Consider the following 20,034-nt stretch of genomic DNA (forward strand, 5'->3'; position numbering starts at 1 on the left):
GCATTACAGGTCTTCTGAGAGATATTATGGGGTAAACTGCCTTGGCTGCCTGTTAACTGTTGGGAAGGGCAGGTATGTTTTCACACTTCCTTTTTTCCCCCAAACTAACTGTCTGTGTGTCCCTTGGGACCACCCACAGAGTCAGTGAGTGTGCCAACTTGGGGGCTTTTTTCCTTCAAACAAAATAGCTCTACAAAATCTCACAGATCTGTTAATTTAAGGTAGCCTTCAGGATGGGGCAAGGATAAGCAGCATTTTAAACTATAGTCTCCACTTTAATTGATCAAATGCAAATTAAGTAACTCCCTAAGGAGAAGCAAGGGAAAAAAAGTGTTTGATCCATTTGATTCATTTGATTTTATAACTGCTGCACTGAGTTGCAGAAGGCCAATAAGATCTACTATTAACAAAGAGCCTAAGTCTTCCTAGCAGGCTAAGAGTATTCATTCAGTGCCTGCTCCCCCAGTTACTCTCCTTTCTTGAAGGTACATTGATATATCAGTTGCCTTCCTCCTTATTAAATCATATGCCAGTCTGTTTATTTAATTAGCTCTTAGACCATTTTCCAATTAAGGAAAATAATGTGGGCTTATTTCCTTCCATGGTGATCCTGGCAGGGCATAGGTTGTTCTCAGTATTATATCAACAATCGAGATTATTTGTCATGTCTGCTTTTGTTTGGCAACTCCCTCCCTGCCTTGCTGAAGACAAAAGTACAGACATATGTTTTTCTGCATCTCTGTACTGCTGACAAATGCCCAAGTTAAGGAAAGGAAGATGGAGGAAGCTTGCTGAGCTGGAAGCTCCTCAGTGTAGGTAGCAGAGTTTTCTGGAAGTCCTTGAATCGCAGTTCATAATACTATGTCCTGTGATGATACCAAGAGTCATTTTATGAAGGAAGGGAATGCTGGGGTGCAAGGGGAGTGCACTCACCAGCTGGAGTGCATTCCTAACTTGCACTGCAGTTACACATGGGTAACTCCTGAGCCACTCTGGCCCAAATCCTTAGTCTCTCTGCTTAGTGCAGGAATACTGTTAACCAGTAGCTGTGGCAATAGGTCATCCTTAGGCTCTCTGTGTTCCAAGAGGGGCAAGAATATTTAAATTCTTCTCTTTCTRTCCCTGAGATATCCTCCCCTGCAAGCTGTTTGAGACATATCCAAAGCATTCAACAGCTACAGCTAAGCTCAAATCACTGCTGTGGCAGGGGAGTTCTCTTTCATAGGGCCTGGTCTATCCCTTAGGACACATTTAGATATCATTTAAGTTATCCTGTCTCAAAACAGTCATGGATACACCGAAAGTTATCAATGCACACCAAATGCAGTGTCTTTCAGCAGGCCTTCCTGTGAACTGCTGTAAACAAGACCCTCTATTTTGTCTCACTCTATAGGCTTTGCTTCAATGAACATAAGCACAATGTGTACACATCCTCTGCAACAGCCACTGGTTCCTGTGCAAGTGTAGGCAAATGTTATTTTGCTACACTTTCAGAAACGTCTCAGACCAACCATGCTATATATCTCCTTTCAATGTAGATTTATCTAGAATGACTTCAAAAATAATAATAAAAAAATCCTGATGGTTTTAGCACTTCAACAATATGTTGTAGGACACAATATTTTCCAACCTCTGATCTGTGAAGAAATGTAGCCCTGATCTCTTCTAAAATTGCCTATATGGCCACAGCGAGAGTTCGTTGGTAAATTACTTTCTGAATTGTCCGTCATTTCTATATTTTTATTTTATTTGCATTTGCAAGGAAAAGCAAATCTGTTTCCAATTCTGAAGTCTTATTTTTTGAAACAATAAGTTTTGATCTACCCCAGACCAAAGGGAAGTGTCTAGTTTTSTTAAGCTGTTAATTGTCTGAACCTTTCTCTCTTCTAATTTGTCTAACTTAGCATACTCTGGATCTATCACAATCAATACTTTCACAAACGCTTACTTTAAGATTAAAAAAAATAAAACTCAGCGAACCCTTACACAAGTCATTGTCCCTTTCATATGCATCCAAGTCTTACRTACATTCAAGTCATTGCTCTGAGTACCACACTGTTACTAACTCATGAAAGAAGATAGTGAAAAATTAAACATATATATAGTACAGGAAACAGCAAAAGAAAAGTGAACTTCTGTTTTCAAACATCAGCATTTTTCATTCTGTACTTTTCCTTTCAAAATACATTGCACTCTTTCTGTTAAGCCTGCTGAGTGTCTCGCTGCAGCGGATGGGACAAGTCTATGGACAGAGGTAAGATTTTCCCCTTTTGACTTGCCTAAATTCAATCATGAATCATCTTTCCAGTAGAAACCCACTGCAGCAAATATGGGAAAGACAGTGAAGGCAGGAGGAAGATTTCCCAGAGCTTTCCCCCAGACTTCACACTTACCAAAGGCTCTAGTTCTTTGCGGTCTATGAGATTGAGCTCTGTCACAAAATAATAAAAGTGCTTGTAACAGGTATTGACGTGGGCCTCAGCCCCCATAAGGATGATGCGGTCAAAGTGATGAATGTAGACATGAACAAATACCCGAAAAAGCCGGCAAAGTATCTTCTTGCAGATCTGAAGGAAATTCTTTGGAAAGGGAACACCTGTGAACAGAGAAGGCAGGGCTGTCATAACTATACTGTCACTCCACCCTGCCCCCACAAGACAACGATCACGGAATGAAGAACCCCTTTGTGATTACAAAGTAGGTTACGAGTTCCTAGGCCACCTTTCCAATTTAGAAGTTCACTTAATGCACACATTTATCTTACTCCTGGCACCATTAAAAGCAACCAAATACTAAATCACTCTAATGGATAAAGACCAAAAGGTACCAGTCTTTTTAGTCCTTAACTAATGTAGTGGAGGAACAGCTATGTTGCAATGCTCAGAAATGTGTTTTTCACAGCAGTGCACACTATCTCCTTAAAGCAAATGGCTTTTCATCCTAGGATGGTTGTTCTCCACGCAGTTTCAGACAGAGCCCTTCCTAGAAGTAATACATTGTCTCCTGACCATCTGTTTCACAATGGTACTTTCATAATATCAAATTTAATAAAGAACACAGATTCAAGGATAGATCCATTTGCTTACATCTTCCTCCCACTTATATGTTCCCTTTTCACTGCTGTTCAAGAGAAAAGCTCTTGTAGAGCCACAGGTATAGCTCTTCCAACACAGCTTAGAAGTTAAACCACTTTGCGCTTCAAGACTCCAAAGCAGCAGCAAGAGCAACACATGGGAGTAAACAGCACCGTAAGTGGTATCCATCAATGTAGCATCAACAGTGCGTCCAAAATCTCATTTCATTAAAGACTGATCTTACATGGCATTGTATACATTTGTGCATCACTGAGCTTCCAGAAAAATTGAAGGTTTTACCTCTTTCTGTGATTGTGCCCTGGACACGGCTGTCCCTGAAACTCCATTGCCAAACTGTTTTCTTGMTCATTCCCTTGATTTTCTGCTTGTCTTTCATATTTTAGGGAGATCTGAGCCTACTATTTTACAGAGATATCATCCACTGGTCATGGCTTTGCTTCAACTGGTGTTGTCCTGCCTCTGCTAAAGAATCCCAAAACATGATACAAGTTGGCTCTGTAACAAAACTCAATACTAGATGAATGTTCAGAAGAATGGCACTTCGTGCCATCACAGAAAGTCCTGCTTGGCTTCAAAGTGAAACTCTAAGGCTCTTTCACATGTCTTTGTACCAGCAATATATTTGCTAATATGTCCTGTAAGGCATTTCACACATGTAGCAGCACCTGTGAAACAGTGGTGGGCTCACAGGACAGCAGTTGCTTCCATTCCACGTGCTTGTAGAAGGGGTACTGACTACCAATTGATTTGTGATAGCAAAATTAAATAATGACATTTAAAGAAAAAAAAAAACCACCATTTAAAATATCTGGTGAAGTAGGATACTCACCAGTAGCTCAATGAAGAAACTAAAAACACCCTAACTGRGAAAACTGTCACAGCTGTCTTCCTATTAAGCACAGTTTTAACTGTTCCCCTCTCTCAGAGATAGTTGTGTTCAGCCCACCAAATCTCCCTAGCTACGACCCATCGACACTCACACAAAGTCAGAAAACTAGAGTCTGGTGTGATCCAGTTGTGGATGGCAAGGAAACTAGCTTCGTGTTAAACTTGCAGCACTACCAGCACTCTCAAGTTCATCACCAATCTCAAACTGCTTGGTACATTCTTAAACGGTTAGCTCCTTTGTCAGATGTAAACACGAAGATCTTAACTCCAGAGAGGTTGTRGAGTCTTCTTCTCTGGAGATATTCAAGGTGCACCGGGATGCAACCCTATCTAACATGCTCTAGGTGACCCTTCTGCGCAGGGAGGTTGCACTACATGATCTCCAGAGGTYCCTTCCAACCTTACTGATTCTATGATTCTATGATTCTAACTATCATTTTAGTAAAATTCCTAGCCATAATAACTGCAGGAGAAAAAGAGCTTGAAAATGTAACACAGCTGCAACTCAGGGGCTCAGAAAACCAAAAATATCTCAAACTATAGGTACCGCTCCTATAAAAATGAGTTTCACTGTTAACGGTGTCATGGTTTCCAGAAGCCTAGCTCATACTCGCAGCAAGAAATATATTTATTATTTGCAGGAAGAAGATGAAGATAATAAATCAGCATTCTCACAAACATTCTGATTTTCAAATCTTAATCTTCTCTCAAAAACTGCTTAATACTCATTGGAGACTGGTGAATAAAGGGGTAAATTTGTGTAAAATTGGGTATAGTTTCACTCAGGGAGATTTGAGGACATACAGCAAGAATTTCCACACTGAAATCAGAGCTTTGATTACAGAATACATTAGCTATCCACCACAGCCGTAATCAGTTCACATCCCACCAGCATAAACATGCCCCTTTATCTGGGCAAGTAATTACCACGTACAGACACTGCTGACATGAATGTCACTGTGTCTGTTAACACACAAGTTACAAACATACAAGTAGGGAAGTRTATCAGATGCTCAGACCTACCCTGACACTGGTCAGACCATTCAGAGGCACCCCGTTCTGACTGCATCTATGTRTGGGCCTAAGGAAAAACTATGTTCTGGCCTAGTTAATCCAAATCTTTTGTCAGTTATCTGGAAGAACTCCTCAAAGTAAAATGAAATAACTTTTTAAAATGTAGATGTGATAGCATATACACAGTACAAAACTCGTATACACAGAACTCTTGCAGATTCCAGGCTGCAATAAACCTTGGATTAAAAGTCTGGGTGTATTAAATAAAGGCAAAACACAGCCACCAAATAGGTCTGATGCTCTTTCTCTCACGCATCTACTGAGCAGTCACGAAGTCCATGGGAAAAGGCAGAACTATTATACAGTTAATTCTTGAAATTCAGATCACCACACATGATACAGAAGATGTGGAAACTGAGAAGGATGGATAAGACTGGAGGGCAGGATGCTTTCTTCCTGCTTGTTTGTGCTGAAGAGTTGCTTATTGTACCCTGAATTGCACCTACATTGGCCATTGCTGAGGTGAGGACACAGTAGGGAAGCGGCTACACACCTTATTTTTATTGTCTGTACTGTGTTCATTGGCAGCAAATTCTTATGATGTAATTTCAAGTAGTTTTAAAGATGTCTTAAAAATCTGCAGTGCAGCCCTTCTTCCTCCCAAGGCACAAATTAGGGACTGGAGATCTGGATCTATCAAATTACAGTTTCTCCATCTCCTTGAAAATTGTTCACTTTTGACTGTCACATCCATTTTTAGAAATTAGTTGATCTCAATGCAACAGGTGAAAATCTAAGGTCACAAAGGAGCAGGTCTAGACGCTCAAGCTTTGAACTGAGGCATCTCTAAGTACAGGAAGCAACAAGAGGTGCAACTGTCCTGGCAATATACAAACCAACTCCCCTCCCCCCCAAAAAAAAAAAAAAAAAATTAGTCACCCCCCTGGATTACTGCAAGTTATTGTTGTTATTTCCCATGGCAAAATAAATACAGTAGGTTAAAAAATATAACACAAACCTCATTTAGGTGCCTGTTAGCCAGGAGGATCTGGCTGCCTGTTTCAGCCAGCAGAGTGTGACTGAACTCAGGAATGATAACAGCAGCTGCCTGCTTTACATTTTTGTAAAAGTAAAATTTGTAAAGTTTAAAAATACAGTGAATAAATTTTCTAAGTCTTAAAAGAGGAGGGAAGCAAGGAGGGAAGCTGGTTCACAGAACTAAGAAACAAATTCTCTACAGTACTATATTTTCTGATCCAGATCAGACATATCCCAAAATGGAGAATAATTAGCTTCACTTACACTRGGCTCAGTGACTTGTGATTGTTGCCACACTCCGCAAATAAATGAAGAACTTGTACTCCAGTACAAATAAGCTGAATAAATTACACTGACAARGGGAAATTAATCCTTTACCTCTTTGGAGCTCCTGTTCCCATGGTTTTAAGACCCACAGTTATGGGTATTAAAAGAGCAAAGGGCATAGAACACTGTTCTTGCTGTGYGAGAAGCCTGAAAGCTTTTTAGATGTGTTGTGCATTCAGTTTGAGGACATGTAAATAACTGCTGAAAAATAAAAAGCCAATGTAAAACAGCCTAAGGCACATAAATTTACAGTGTTCCCACTGTTCCTTACGTGCATTTAATTTTCACATGAACTGTATAGCTTTGTTCAGCATTGTGGAAATTCTCCAGCCTTGCAAAGCTATCTCTATTTCATTTAGTTTGATTCTTAAGTGAACAGTGAAACAGCGCTGCTATCACAGAGTTATCAGCGGGCACTTCAAAATCCATTTTCATATCAAATGACTCTGATTACTCTCTCCTTTTTGCAAGGTTGTTTGCCAACTGTCATGGAGTCTTAAATAGCTAAAATGTGTCTGCTTCTACCGTAGAAAATAATTGATAACTTGTGCAGTGGATTAGTGATCTGAAGTGGTCTAGTGGTCAACCTCAATCTATAGGTAAAGCATACAGAGAGGACTGTAGCAATAATTTAAACATATACTGCTGCTGCTCTTTGTACTCAAAATTAGACAGGGAAGACGCAGGAACACTGTTCTGAAGTGCCATCATTTTAAATATTCTACTGTTACAAYGGATTGAATCCAAGGTTATGGCATCAGAATTTAAAAAATCAGAGTGAAATTGTTCTGGATTTATGTTCTATGGTCAGAATTTGGCCTAATGTTTTGTTCTCACTGCAATTGCTATTTTCATATGTAAATCAAGCAGATAATGTAATCATTACCAGTGATTCCTGTGAACTGGCAAGGTTAGAATTAGGTCCCTGACTTGGTAGAGTCTTTTCTCATTCCTTCCTACTCCCTTTGCCTTCAACTCTTCAAAATCCACGTTTGACATGAAGCCCAAATTTGATACTTTCTGTCCTGGAACTTTGTGGTTAAATAAATAAATAAAATGGTGGAAGAGAAAAAAAGTCCAAATACTTATTTACATTTTGAATTATTTTTTAAAATGAAATAAATTTCCAAGAAGAGGACCGTCTAAATATCAGCAGAATGATACTGTAGCAAAAATAAATGTTTAAAAATACCAACTTAGATTTCTGAGTTACAGCCATTAAAAGGCAAAGAAATACAAAGATGATGGTAGAATTTTTGAGCTAGCTGCCAGCTGTTAAAGAAGTATTTCTGGATAAGTGAATTTGCTCTAATTCAGCTGCAGGCCGAGTCCCAGTGCTGCTGTATGACAGAGGAGTGACAGAAGGATCCTTTCTGCCAATCTGGAGTTCAGAACAGCTCCTGATTATGTCCTAAGAACATGCCAAGTTATGCAAACAGCTCTCAGGCATTCCAGGCACACAGTACAAGCTCCTCTACCTCAGCGTTATATGTGCAATTCTGAAGCAATTCAGTGGGAAACCGATGGGTATAGCAGCAGACACAGCAAATTTGGAAGAGAAGAAAATGTTCGCACAGCATGTGACTATACTCACACCACTCTGGAGTACAAGCTGTACTTGACAGTGTTAATAGAAGGCTATAAGGAGGTGGTTCCTTCTCCTCCACCTGCAGAAAAGCTGCACCAGCATACCTTGGTAACAGATGCACCAGAAGAACATGAAAGGGCAATCACTTTGTTTTATATTCCCTCTCACCTACCCACACTCCTGAGCCCTTTTTGCTACCGGGAGAGTCTTCCATTCAGCAACTTGTAATAAAAACTAAGGCTTCTCCTCCTTCATCTCTCTTCCACTTCACTAGATATAAAATCAGATCCTGTTTTGGGAAAGCTGAGGCAAATGCTTTATTTTAAGACTTTCTACCACATTAAGGGAAAACAGAGGGATTTTCCCCTTTTCCAAAACAGACTTATTCCATAGATCCATACAAGTTATAGACTTCATTCCTTACACCGCTTTAATTTGCTAACAGCTGTTCTCCTCCTGTGTCTGACTGACAAATCTCATTGATCTGTTATCAAATAGACATATTACATGGTGCTAACAAAGTCAGTGGCTCTGTGAGTCTGTTAGTTTAAACCACAGAGATATTTTAATGCCATGGTCAAAGAGGTTCTGTCTGAAACAACAACCACTCTTTGTCTAATCCCATAAAAATAGTTTACTAAGAGAGAAACTAAGAGAGTAAAGATACAAAAATAGCTGGGTGAAGGGGGCTAACTAAGGCTCCGGGATGAGTAAGACAGGTAAAAAGTTGTTTCATTGAAAGAACAACCATCTTGAGTCTCCTCATGTCAAGACCTACAATTCATATATACATACTCCCATCAATACATCCCTTGAAGCATGTCAATTCCACAGCTTTGGGAGAAAAGAGAAGTAAAGTCATGATAGTGCTTCCTCTCAACCACTTCATTCATTATTTTTAGGTAAAAAAGTCAAAAAGAGTATGGTCCCAGAAAGTAGATTACAAGCAATCAGAGTGGTAGGCAAAAAATCGGAATTATTTTCTCTTGATTCCTCAGGAACCCCTCATACATACACATGCTTCTTGACTAGCTTACACTGCTGCTTGTAACATGCAATGAAAATGAAGCCCCAGTAAACTCTTCTGTGATGTCAGATACACAAACATTTTTGACCTTCCCATCATGCTTCTGAATTTTTAGGGTCCATATTTCCTTTACCCAAGGGAGACTAGCAAGCCCCTTGGCAATTGTCCATAGAAATAGCACTGCACTTGTGAAAATCCTTTAACAGGCCACAGATATCATCCATATTTTTTAGAAAATGCATGCATGGAAACAAAGAGAGAAACTCCCTTTCCGTTTGGGAGAAAAGAACTGAGAATATATCAGTGCAATGTAGCTTAAAAAATAAAAAATAAAAAAACACAGACAAACTAGGAAACTAGGAAACATCTCACGTAAGGAGTAAGGAAACTGGGCTACCAACATCTGAAAGCATCAAGAACATACTGAATCAAGCCCTTCCTCCTCTGCTCTCCCTCTGTCCTCATTCTTCTCCTACCCCTGCCTCAAGCACAAAATACAAAAAGAGGCCATCAGATATGACTATAACCTTTTCTGAAAAAAATACCTATCCTTTGCCAAGCCTTAACACAATGTCAGTGTGCTATTCAAGGAAGTGTCATATGTGCCAATGAAAACAATCTCAGTTTTATAGGACTTTGTTCCTCACCTAAATAAGCTGACAGTTGTAAATGGTCAGGAATAACTAGATCACCATGTACTTAAATTGCACAGATACTGCTCTCCTCTCTGTTTTCACATCACTTGAAGAAAGGAAAGAAGAAAACAGAAAAAGAAAACACTCTAAGATTATAAGGCTTCCTAGTCAAATGATGTCCTTTTCCCCTTTTTAAGTAAGGCTGCCATCAACAAGCTGTTATTTTTCGGTCAGAGCCAGTGTTACCCCTGATTGGATAAAGGCAGGTCTTCTGACAGATTTTTAATAAAAGTACTCATTTTGCCATTTAATTAGTAACTTAATCAGAAGAGGTAGCTTTGAGACATGCAAATACTGGGCATGTAAGAATGCTAAGAACCTGACTTGATGCTCCCTGAAATCATAGGACGGAGGACCTAAACACTTCTGGCTGCAAAAGCCATTCCCTTTGGACTTTAAGTAAACTTATAATGACTATAACTTGACCCCATGTTACTTATTTATTTTGAATCTGTTGCTGCAGAGGAACAGAAAAGAAATAGTGCAGGAAGCATTCTTTTGCTCCATGTTCCTAGTGGCACTAGTTTTGTCCCACACAATAATCAGGCAGATAAACCCACTAGGATTGAGCTGTGAGCCTTCAGGCCAATACGGAAACTGGATGCCACAAAAAGCAGTGAAGTCGTGTTTGTCCGACATTGCAACTGATAGTACACAACTGTTTGCCTTGGAAGTTTCATCTTCTCTGTAGTAGCAAAAGGGAATTTGGTGGTGCCCTCATCTTTATATGGCACTAATATACAGATAGTCTAAAATAGGCCTGGAATCCATTAGAATAATTTACACCTTCCCCTGCCTTAGTAATGGCTCAATTACAGGCAAGTATAAATGCAGTCATTTCTAAGGTTAGAACACAGCAGCCATCTGGCAGTATAGCAAAGGAAAGCTTAGGATGGGAAAAGAGTTTATTAACCTGCAGAGTGAACGTAAGAAAGCAGAATGTACTAACACTGAATTTCGGCAAAAATACTGAGGGAAAAACTCTGCTCCTCCTCACCTGACATAGGTTCTATAACTATGTTCCTACAATACTTATCACTACACAACAATCTGTGGACAATATCATGGCTTCAGCCTTTCATTCTGAGTGTATCATCCATTTTTAATTTTTTTTATTATTAGCTTTTGACACTGTCAGGAATGGCTACCTATTAATTGCACAGACATACTGGAAAAAAAACGCTGTTCCAAGAGGYCCTCTTGGATTTATCTGAGGCAGATGTGAGAAGCAGCAGTATGAAACAATATGGGAAGCAGTATGCAGCATTAAATACTTGCAGATGTATTCAGACAGCTGTACCCTGGTTACAGTTCAGAAATTCTAGTAATTAACTGAAAAACTGAGGTATTACACATGCAGAAACTCACTTAACATTAACAGGTAACTTATTTGAATGGTTAATAGCACAAAATGCTAATGGTTAATAGCACAAAAGCAATTCAAAGAAGACAACAGAACAGGAGGAAAATATTTCAAAGAAAAACAATGAATGTTTGCTCTTCAGATGCTCACTGTGTTAAGTTCCTTTTTAATGTGTCATTAAGAGAAATGTTCAGACAGTTATAACACCTCAGATCACATCCCTTGCTTCCACCCAATGTAAGTCATTTTCTGACCCTTTCATTTCTGTGCTGAGGTAGGTATCTTGTAAGTGCATAAGCATGTCTTAAGTATTTATTGATAGTTACTTGAAACGGTGATTTAAAAGGTTTAAAGAATTGTGATTCTTTCTAACAAAACGTAGCTCTTTCATGTGCCATAGAAAGACTGTTACAAAATAGTATGCCAAGGAAGCGGTGTGGTAGATGGGGAGTTAATCCAGGCTTTACTAAGTGAAAAGAAGAACATAATCCAAGTCCCTGACTTTGAGTGAATTAACCCTGATTTACAACAGTGCAGCTGAGAACACAACCCAGCTTCCCAGCAGAGAAATCTGCAGTTTCACAGGCAAGAGCCACTCAAGAGTTTTAAATGTGCTTTTACCTGTTTAACTACTTTTCTTTTTTAACCTCAGATCTGATGTAAAAAAACAGACACTTTTAACTACTCTGCTTTTAAGACACTTGAAGATGTTATAAAATTGAATGAATCCTTCAACTGAAGAAAAAAGAACCCTCCCTCCCTCCCCCCAAACTTTCATGTTTTCAAATATCTGAGTGCTAAGCCAGATTCACTCTTTGAAATTTACTAACTGCTACTTGAGCGACTATGTTTTCACTTGCCCTTCCTCTAGTCAGGATAGGAGAATCTTGGTCACCTTAAGTTTTGCTTCTCTTGCTTCTCAGAAGTGCCCAAAGGGAGGATGTCCACGCTTCCCTGCCATGTAAACACCAACTCATGTTCGAAAAACTGAGCATAATTCCCAACCTTCCTGAGGCTGGCAGTGGTGACTGTTTTCATCTCAAAATAGAGTCAGAGAAGGTAATACTGTCTATCTTGTATATCATTACCCAGTTAATTTGGCAGTAAGAGGCTTGAGTGCTTTAGGACCTCCACAGCTGAGGAGACTCAAAGCTCTTTCTGCTGTCTTGCAGGGAAGTACTCCTAATCAGCTGTCTATACTGCTGCATGCTTCATGCCACCTCTGGAAGCCACCATGCTGAAGGCAAAGGCTCACAACATCAGAAAGACAGCAGAAGAGRTAGTGTGACTGGCTAGCTTAGTGGATAAAGCCCTGCTCCTAGGACTGCTCCTGCATTCTGTAGTGAAAGACTGATCTGATGAAAGAAAACCCACTTTAAAAACATTCTGGAACTGGAACCAGGCTACACTGGATTTTACTGTCACAGATGACAGCCTTTTCCAAGAGATTTCAGATTTATCTCAGACAGATACATGCACACATGCAAACACACTCACACCCACTAATGCTGTGAAGTCTCTGTAAAAGCTACCATTGCTTAAGGTGTTCTAAATTCAGCCTAATTCCAAAGCAGGAAATTAGTCATATTAAACGGATTTGATAATTTTAATTGCACATGTCTATATGCATACACACATGCTCGTTATTTATAAARTATTTGTAAAGTATAGGCCAACTATCTTTCAATTTAAAAGGCCCTTCAAACCTACTATTGCCCACACAAAGTAGCTAGTATGATTTTAAAAGATTTTACCAATTTGTTATAAATAGGTGAGGTCTATCTCTTCAAATACTAAGRGTTACAACTGGTACCTTGAAATCAAAAGAAATTTTACCAATGATCTCATTGAAAATGGGTCTGCAAATCAGTGAGCAAGATCATCTTCTTTTAAAGCATCATGAATCTACGCAATATAATATTATTTTCATGTCACTAGCAAAGGACAATTATGGAAATTATTTCCAAAGATGTATTAACTTTATCTTAATCAATTATTTTTGTATCATCTAGGGCTAATTAAAAGATCCTTTTTCATGAAAATGAGTCAATAGAAATCAAATGTTCTATAGAACAAATGTTCTGTAGGAGAAGTTTTCAAAGAGAACAAATAAAAGGAATATTTTAAGATAATCAGACAAAAAAAGTTGAGCTCCTACATTTCCAAATTCAGCTGTGAAAGAGAGATACCTTATCTACCTTCAGTAGAGTAAAATTTTACCTTTAATAGTGCTTTAACAGGGTTAATATTTTCTTTGCCTTTCCCTCACTCAGAATCCATTCTCCAGCTCCCACTCACCCCTGTTTGGAATATCAAAGATTTTTGACAGTCTTGAACACTACCTTTAGCAGCAACACCTCAGATTTTCCTTGCCTGGTCATGGGCAATAGCAGAATGTGAGTCATATAAAAATGCCATTTAACCATTGTGTAAAGAAGAATTCCACATTACAATAACTTCAGCTGCTTGAACCTTCCTTGAGTCTTGAAAACCRCCTAGAAACATATTCTATTTTCCCATTCAATGCCTACTGAATATCAGAGAAGTGAAAGGAAAATAAATCTAAAAAAGATTACTTAACGTTCAYTTCTTTTCCTATAAGCCACCAATTTTACAGGAATTATTTTTATTTCACATAGAAAAAAACAAGAAAACACTCAATAAATACATTTTTGTAAATGCAAAGATAATCCTAAAATCTTGAAGGAAAGCAAACACAAAAACATAAAATATTTTTCTTTACAGAATAGATATTACTCCAATAGAGGACAGGACAATTTTAGAGGTTTAGTATCCCAGCCAGAGTCAACATTTCTTGATAAAAATGGACTATCAGAAATGACTTGTTCTGAAAGACATCTTCTCAATGACCTTAACAGCAGCTGATCTGCTCCTTGTTTTGGGGGAAAGCAGAAGAGAGTTCTTATTTTACCTCACGTGTACTTCCTACGAAACTTACCTCTTAGTAACTTCAGAAGATTTATAAATGCCTAGCCATTCTGGTGAGACAGCAATCAAATGCACTTACCAGGGAAAAAGCATTACTTTTGTTTCAACTAAATGAAAATTTATGTATCAAGTATCAAGTTAATATATTTTTTTTTTTTTGGTATACCAGAAAAACAGTATTTACCTCTACTCCACTCCTCAGGCACACAGTGCGTACCTCCTACTGTTACCTTTCCCTTCTCCTAATACCTGAAATAGAAATAATAGTTAGATCCCTACATTGTTTTTATTATGCAATAATAAAATTATACACTTCTGATAATTTAAACAGAAGTGTCACTTACAGGTCTTGTAACATAGCTTGAGACATCTACAGTAAGAATACATGCAATTTTCATGTTAGCAAGGATGATTACTCCTGTTCATCAATACAGTTAAAGATCTACTTTTAAGYAGAACAGAGACTGCTATACCTATAGGTTTATATTCAGACATAAGTTTACCTGATCTCTGCCACTGTCATAYGGAGTATAACGGCGCATTGCTCTTAGGTTTATGGGGCTGTATATGGTCACCTGGTAACTAACAAAGACCAGAAGGAAGCTAGAATTTTAAAGGATAGATAGAACAGTGCAAAACAAGTAAGAATTGGCAGCTGTACGGGTATTTGGACAATTATATTTTTCCTTCTACAAAGCTGGACAATGGGTGAATCTGGTCTTGGCTCATTAAATATCATTAAACATCCCTCAGAAGGCACGCAGTCACACAGGTCCTACTCACCAGCTCTTTCATGTTTCCAAGCATTAAGTTTTTGAATTTAAGATCTGAGTACAAATGTACTGCATAAGATGAAAAGCACCTGCATCTCAGACATTTCTGCACTTTAGAGGAAAGATGAGCTACTAGCATCTGGAGTGAGAGCAGCTGTGTGTTTTTGAAGAAGAAAAAAAAAAAAACAACTAGGAACTGGATGGGAAGCTCAAACTATCAAAGATTCATTTATTCTTTGTCACAGAACAATGTTTCAAAAGGATTTAATTTTTGCATTTTAAGAGTATCTTTAGGTGCTGGGCTCAATCTAGCCCTTACTTCCAAGGAACAAAAAGCATAAAGAAATCATAAAGAGAATGGATTTGTTATTTTCCTTCTGCTTACTCATAATGAAGTTGTTTATATTTTTGTTTTCCAAGAACAACTTCTAAAATCCTGAGGACAGTGCCAACAGCAGGCTCTTTAAGCCTGCTCTCACCCCACGGATTCACAGTTTGATGTATCTTAAAACATTAGATCTCCATGACAGTGAAGAGGCCAGCCTGCCAACCTGTTCTTTAGCTATGGTTCATGAAGCTGAAATGCTCAATGCATATTTCAGGATGAATAACTACATTCATAACTCAAAAGGTCTATTACACTACTGTATAATACTGAACATACTGGAGATTTTCAGCTTAGCACCCACAAACATGTCTGGCTTCCCTGCAACTTACAGCTTGGGCAGGCATGCCACAATGAACAGCAGAACAGTTGGCTCTTACTGCTTTAACCTTCTATACCCTCTTTTCACATTACTACTATTTTGGTAAGTATGTCTGATTTATTTCAAAAACTGAAATCAGAGCTGTTTTACAGTAACATGCTGAAATGCACAGCAGTTTGGGAGCTGATTCACAAGCAGAGCAGCCCTCCAAGCCTCGAAGGAAGGCAACATCTGTCAGCGGGATATGGTAGGTCACTCAGAAGGGCAACAGTTTGGGGTTTGTGACTTCAGTTCTTTTCTGTCTGTTTGTCAGAGCCCTTATCTAGAAGGAAAATGCATTACGTCCAAAGAACTTGTTAAAGATTAAGCAGATTTACTACAAAAGTAGTGTAAAAACAATTGTACTTGTTCAGGCCTAAGGTCCATCTAGCCCAGTACTCAACATGATACTTTTTCTAACTCTCTTCTTGCCTCTGATAATTTCCTGCTCAAGGAGGGAAATAAATCCTTAAATCCATGTGAAGTTCTTCTGCCAGCCTCTGTGAAAGGACCATTTCCCACTCTTTCTTTTAAAAATGGCTCTCCCTGGCTAGATTTTGTGTGGGGAAAAAGCAGTAAACAGTCAAACCCTGTCCACACCACTCATGTCTTTCACTCTTTATCAGCTCACCTCTCTTCTATGCAGAAGTGTCTAAGCCAACTGCWCTCTTGCTAATATTTCCACACTGTTATTCACCATTGCTGCCCCCTTTGACACTTTTCCAGTTCTAACATTAACTCTTTGGGATAAGAGGGATTTTTTGGGATGATTACTTCATAAGATTAGCAAACTTTATCACCTCATTGCTCACCCTTTTTCCAGCTCACTTATGAATATGCTAAACAGTCTAAGTACCAGCAAGGACTGCTGCAGGAATTCCACTGCTAACTTTCTTCTACTGCATATTGCAAGAATTTGTCCCTTTATTCTTCCCCTTCTTTTCCTATTTCTAGTCAATTATTTATGCATTTATCACCTGCACCCTAAGCACTGCAAAAGTAGTTTCTAGTATGTAAATATCACAATTTTGTAATCTAAAATCAAAAGGGATAAATAGCAATGATTAGATAGAGGAAATTCTTTGTACACTGTGTTCTTCATTTGTGTTGATTCCTAAAAGAAACAAACAAAAAGATCTTCTACAAACCAGGAGATTAACTGAGACAGTGTAACTGACATTATTATGAAAGTAAGCCAGAGAAAACGATTCAGTGATGATGAATCTGCTGAAAATACATACAGTTTTTTGAAAGTCTGCCTGGTGACCACAGTCATTCCTATGTTATCATGACAGATGATCCTGAGGGCTGCCATAATGCAGTCACACAGCTCAGGAAGGACTACATGAAAAAATATCATGTGAGGACACCATAAAAATATTGTTTTGGCCAACCGATTCAAAGTAAGGCAGATAAAAAAATTAACACTCAATATCTAATTGTTAAAGTAAAGCAAATGTTATGCAAGCTAATTGTCCCCTTCCTTGCAGTGACACTTAATTCACAGGATTGGTTAGATCTTTCTGGGAAAAGAAAAGATTGATTTCAGCTGTCATAAACTGGAATATAATCTACCTTTATCTGTCCTTTGCTATTCTTTGTTTTGTTAACTGCTCTTATCAACCCTAACTTTGCTTAATGTTCTTTTGCTGGTATTTATTGCTAGTTAGTTAACCATAGCAGTTTTACTAATGCTTTCCATTACTTCAAGTTTTTGCAAAACTGTATGTCTCATTGAGAACTAATGTGGTGCCCTAGGACAATGAGTTTTCTTGTCACTAAAAATGTGGGCTTGGATTCAGAGACTTTCCATTGCCCTGTACCATTGCTGTCTCTTGTACACTCCAAGCATGCAGGAGTCTGTATCTGTACTACATGATACTTGATGGGAATGGTCCGTGTTGTAACTTTTTGTATCTGTACTACCTGATACTTGGTGAGAATAGTCTAGTGCTGTAACTTTTTAGTGCCTAGAACAATACCRCTGTGTTAAGCGGGATACAAATAAGTAACTAACAAGGTCATGGAAATCTGTGAGAAAGARCAGCRGTTGGTCACACATAGATTCGGTGGCTTCCAGCCACAGAATCACCATGAGAAGCAGTCAGCATGAAGGTCAGAAGCTGAAGAGTAGTGAAATAGCAACCCCCAAAGTCAAATGTGGCCCCAGAAATAAGTCTGCTCGCGTGCGCAGTATCATAGCCCGGTTATGCAACTGGGGCGGAGTTGGGCTAGACTCCCTGCRCTTGCTGGCCCCAGGTGCTGGGACTCCYGCCTAYCRCAAGTAATCATAAATGCCGGAGTTTTCCGAAGGAGGGAGAGGCTGCTATGCAACAGAGGACCATGTTGCCTCCTCGGGGACGCCCGAAAAGATTGTGCCTGCCGACTCTCCCTCTCACCATGCAGCTGATCGGGACAAGCATTGAGGTGGTCCTTCTCGAGATTACCATCGGGTCGGTCTGTTTGTAAGTATCTGCTAATAAACTGCTTGCTACTGAAGAGTGTTTGTTTGTGTGTGTGTGTGTGTGTGTGTGTGTGTGTATGTGTGTATGTGTGTGTGTGTGAGTTTGTGCTGGCTGGCCAAACCGGATGCTTTGGCCCTCGGGAATCTAACTAGAACGGAGTCTTCAAAGAATCTCTCAAGTTTGGCATTTACTAATTATCACTGAAGTGCCAAAATCATTAATAATTTTTGATAATCTTGATGGAAGCAAATATTGCACTGAGATTTTAAAACTTCTTCAAGCCTTTGTTCTTCCTTCAAGATGATCGAAGTAAAAAGACAAGGTTTATAGATATTTTTGCTTCTGTATTGTCTCAAATTTTTTATAAATAAGAAAAGCTTATTCAAAATGCAGATGTTCAATGATAACTAAAACTTTCAACTGGATCCTCCGTGACTGTCTTTCTCGGGACAGTAATTGTGTTAGTAACAAGGAAATGCGTGGCGTTCAATTGTGGTAAGCAGATGGAAAATTTAACAGGTATCTTTACGTACCGCTACATGATTTTACAGCTGATGCTTGTCCCTCGTCTGGGAGAGGAGGTGGACCATTAAAGATGAGATGCTAAAACAGAACAATCTGTTGGAGGCAGCTGAGTTCAGTTGGTTGAGTTAGCAGCTGGAGTCTGCAGCTGGTAGTCTTAACACTCAATTCTTTGTCTGTCTCCAGGCACCAGAGATTAACTACAGAAAGTTTTAAAAGAAAATCATGCCCATTTTGCTTAGCAGAAAATCACATGTAAAGACAAACTTCTTACATCTTGTTCATTTTCTGACATATAGGTTACAAAGCAAAACTTCAGTCCAAAGAACAGGATATAGTGAGAGAAGTTCACAGCTTTTGAGTCTTAGTTGGTGGATTTAAAGCTAGGCCACATTAAAATAGACCTGGCTGAGGAAATACTGGAGATACATGGCAGCCAAGTATAACCAAGATCTAAACAAGAGAAAAATATTACTGTCATTTTATTTAAGGAAAAATACTATAAAAATAAAAATATGTTTTTATATGAATTTTCATGAAACAGACAATTAAAAAACATAGTAAAACTAATCTATAACTGTTAAACTTGATCTTCAATATCTTATTCATTTACCCTACTGTCAAGGTAATTTTTTTTAATTATTCTGATTTAATATCATTTTGTTTTTGTATACATGATAATGAAAGGCTTATGCAAGAGAGAACTTGCTCACTGTTCCTAAGAAAAGAGCAAATTATACACTGTCTTTTTTTTTGTTACTAAAATATGGAACCCTAAGGATGACTTTATAGATCTTAGACTCTTCTCAGATCTTACTGAGTTAAAGTAAAATTTGGACTTGCTATTGATTTAATGTCCCTTTACTTCTATGCCCCTTTTGGTCTGCATAGTTACTAAGCACTACTCTGTAAGCTGCATAGTTGCTCTGATATATTGATGTTTCTATCCTATCCTTTTCTATTTGTCTGGAAAACACTGCTCTATCATCCAGGAAGTAACAGAACAAGGGTGAAAGGGCATATAACAAGCTGCATTCTGGGAGGTTTTATAGATGCTGATTTTGGTTGCTGCATCTCCTCTCATCCCTCTCCAGAGAGTCAGGTGCCCACGTCTTCCTGCATAGTGCACACATCTGAATTGCCATGGGCCATGGCATTGCTGATGATACAGCTGGGTTCTAAGGGATTATGAAAGACAGGGACTGCCTGCAGGGTGTCTTTAGCAGGCTTGTTTACCACTTATGACTATACCGTAAAGCTGACAAAATTCTGTTTTAAAAGGTAGTTATAATCATAGAAAGCATTGTAATACCAGCTCTGTATTATAAACACAGTGAATGCACTGACTGTACAGCCTCAAGCATCACGATCAGGGCCAGAGTGTTGAGATCCTTACCATGATGTACTCACGACCTTCAGTGAAAATATTTTCATCTTTACAATGGAGCTATTTAGAGAACTATTTGAATGCTACCACATTAGGAGGTGAAAAGGTCTGCTTTCCTGTGCCCACCATGCAGAAACATCTGCRAGAGTACTTTTAC

The 20,034-nt window shown here is 38.7% G+C and overlaps 1 protein-coding gene across 3 annotated transcripts in view; it reads right to left on the minus strand.

The window, feature by feature from the left end:
* MOB3B (MOB kinase activator 3B) overlaps positions 1-20,034 on the minus strand; it is an 85,529-nt gene that overhangs the window by 14,312 nt on the left and 51,183 nt on the right. The window contains exons 3-4 of one of the 3 annotated variants that reach the window (XR_014897306.1): positions 18,502-18,690; positions 14,169-14,233 (exon numbers count right to left, since the gene is read on the minus strand). The exons of 1 other annotated variant lie outside the window; for it this stretch is intronic. Coding sequence is in view for 1 of the 2 variants with exons in the window: in XM_085317027.1 (XP_085173153.1) it covers positions 2,394-2,596 (203 nt within the window). In the remaining variant the exon portion in view is untranslated. Of the gene's footprint in view, positions 1-2,393; positions 2,597-14,168; positions 14,234-18,501; positions 18,691-20,034 lie in introns of all 3 variants that reach the window. One more of the 3 variants, XM_085317027.1, reaches the window with a different exon arrangement.

This window comes from Rhea americana, unplaced genomic scaffold, assembly GCF_003343005.1.
Source record: "Rhea americana isolate MKP2758 unplaced genomic scaffold, rheAme1 scaffold_485, whole genome shotgun sequence".
Classification (NCBI taxonomy): domain Eukaryota; kingdom Metazoa; phylum Chordata; class Aves; order Rheiformes; family Rheidae; genus Rhea; species Rhea americana.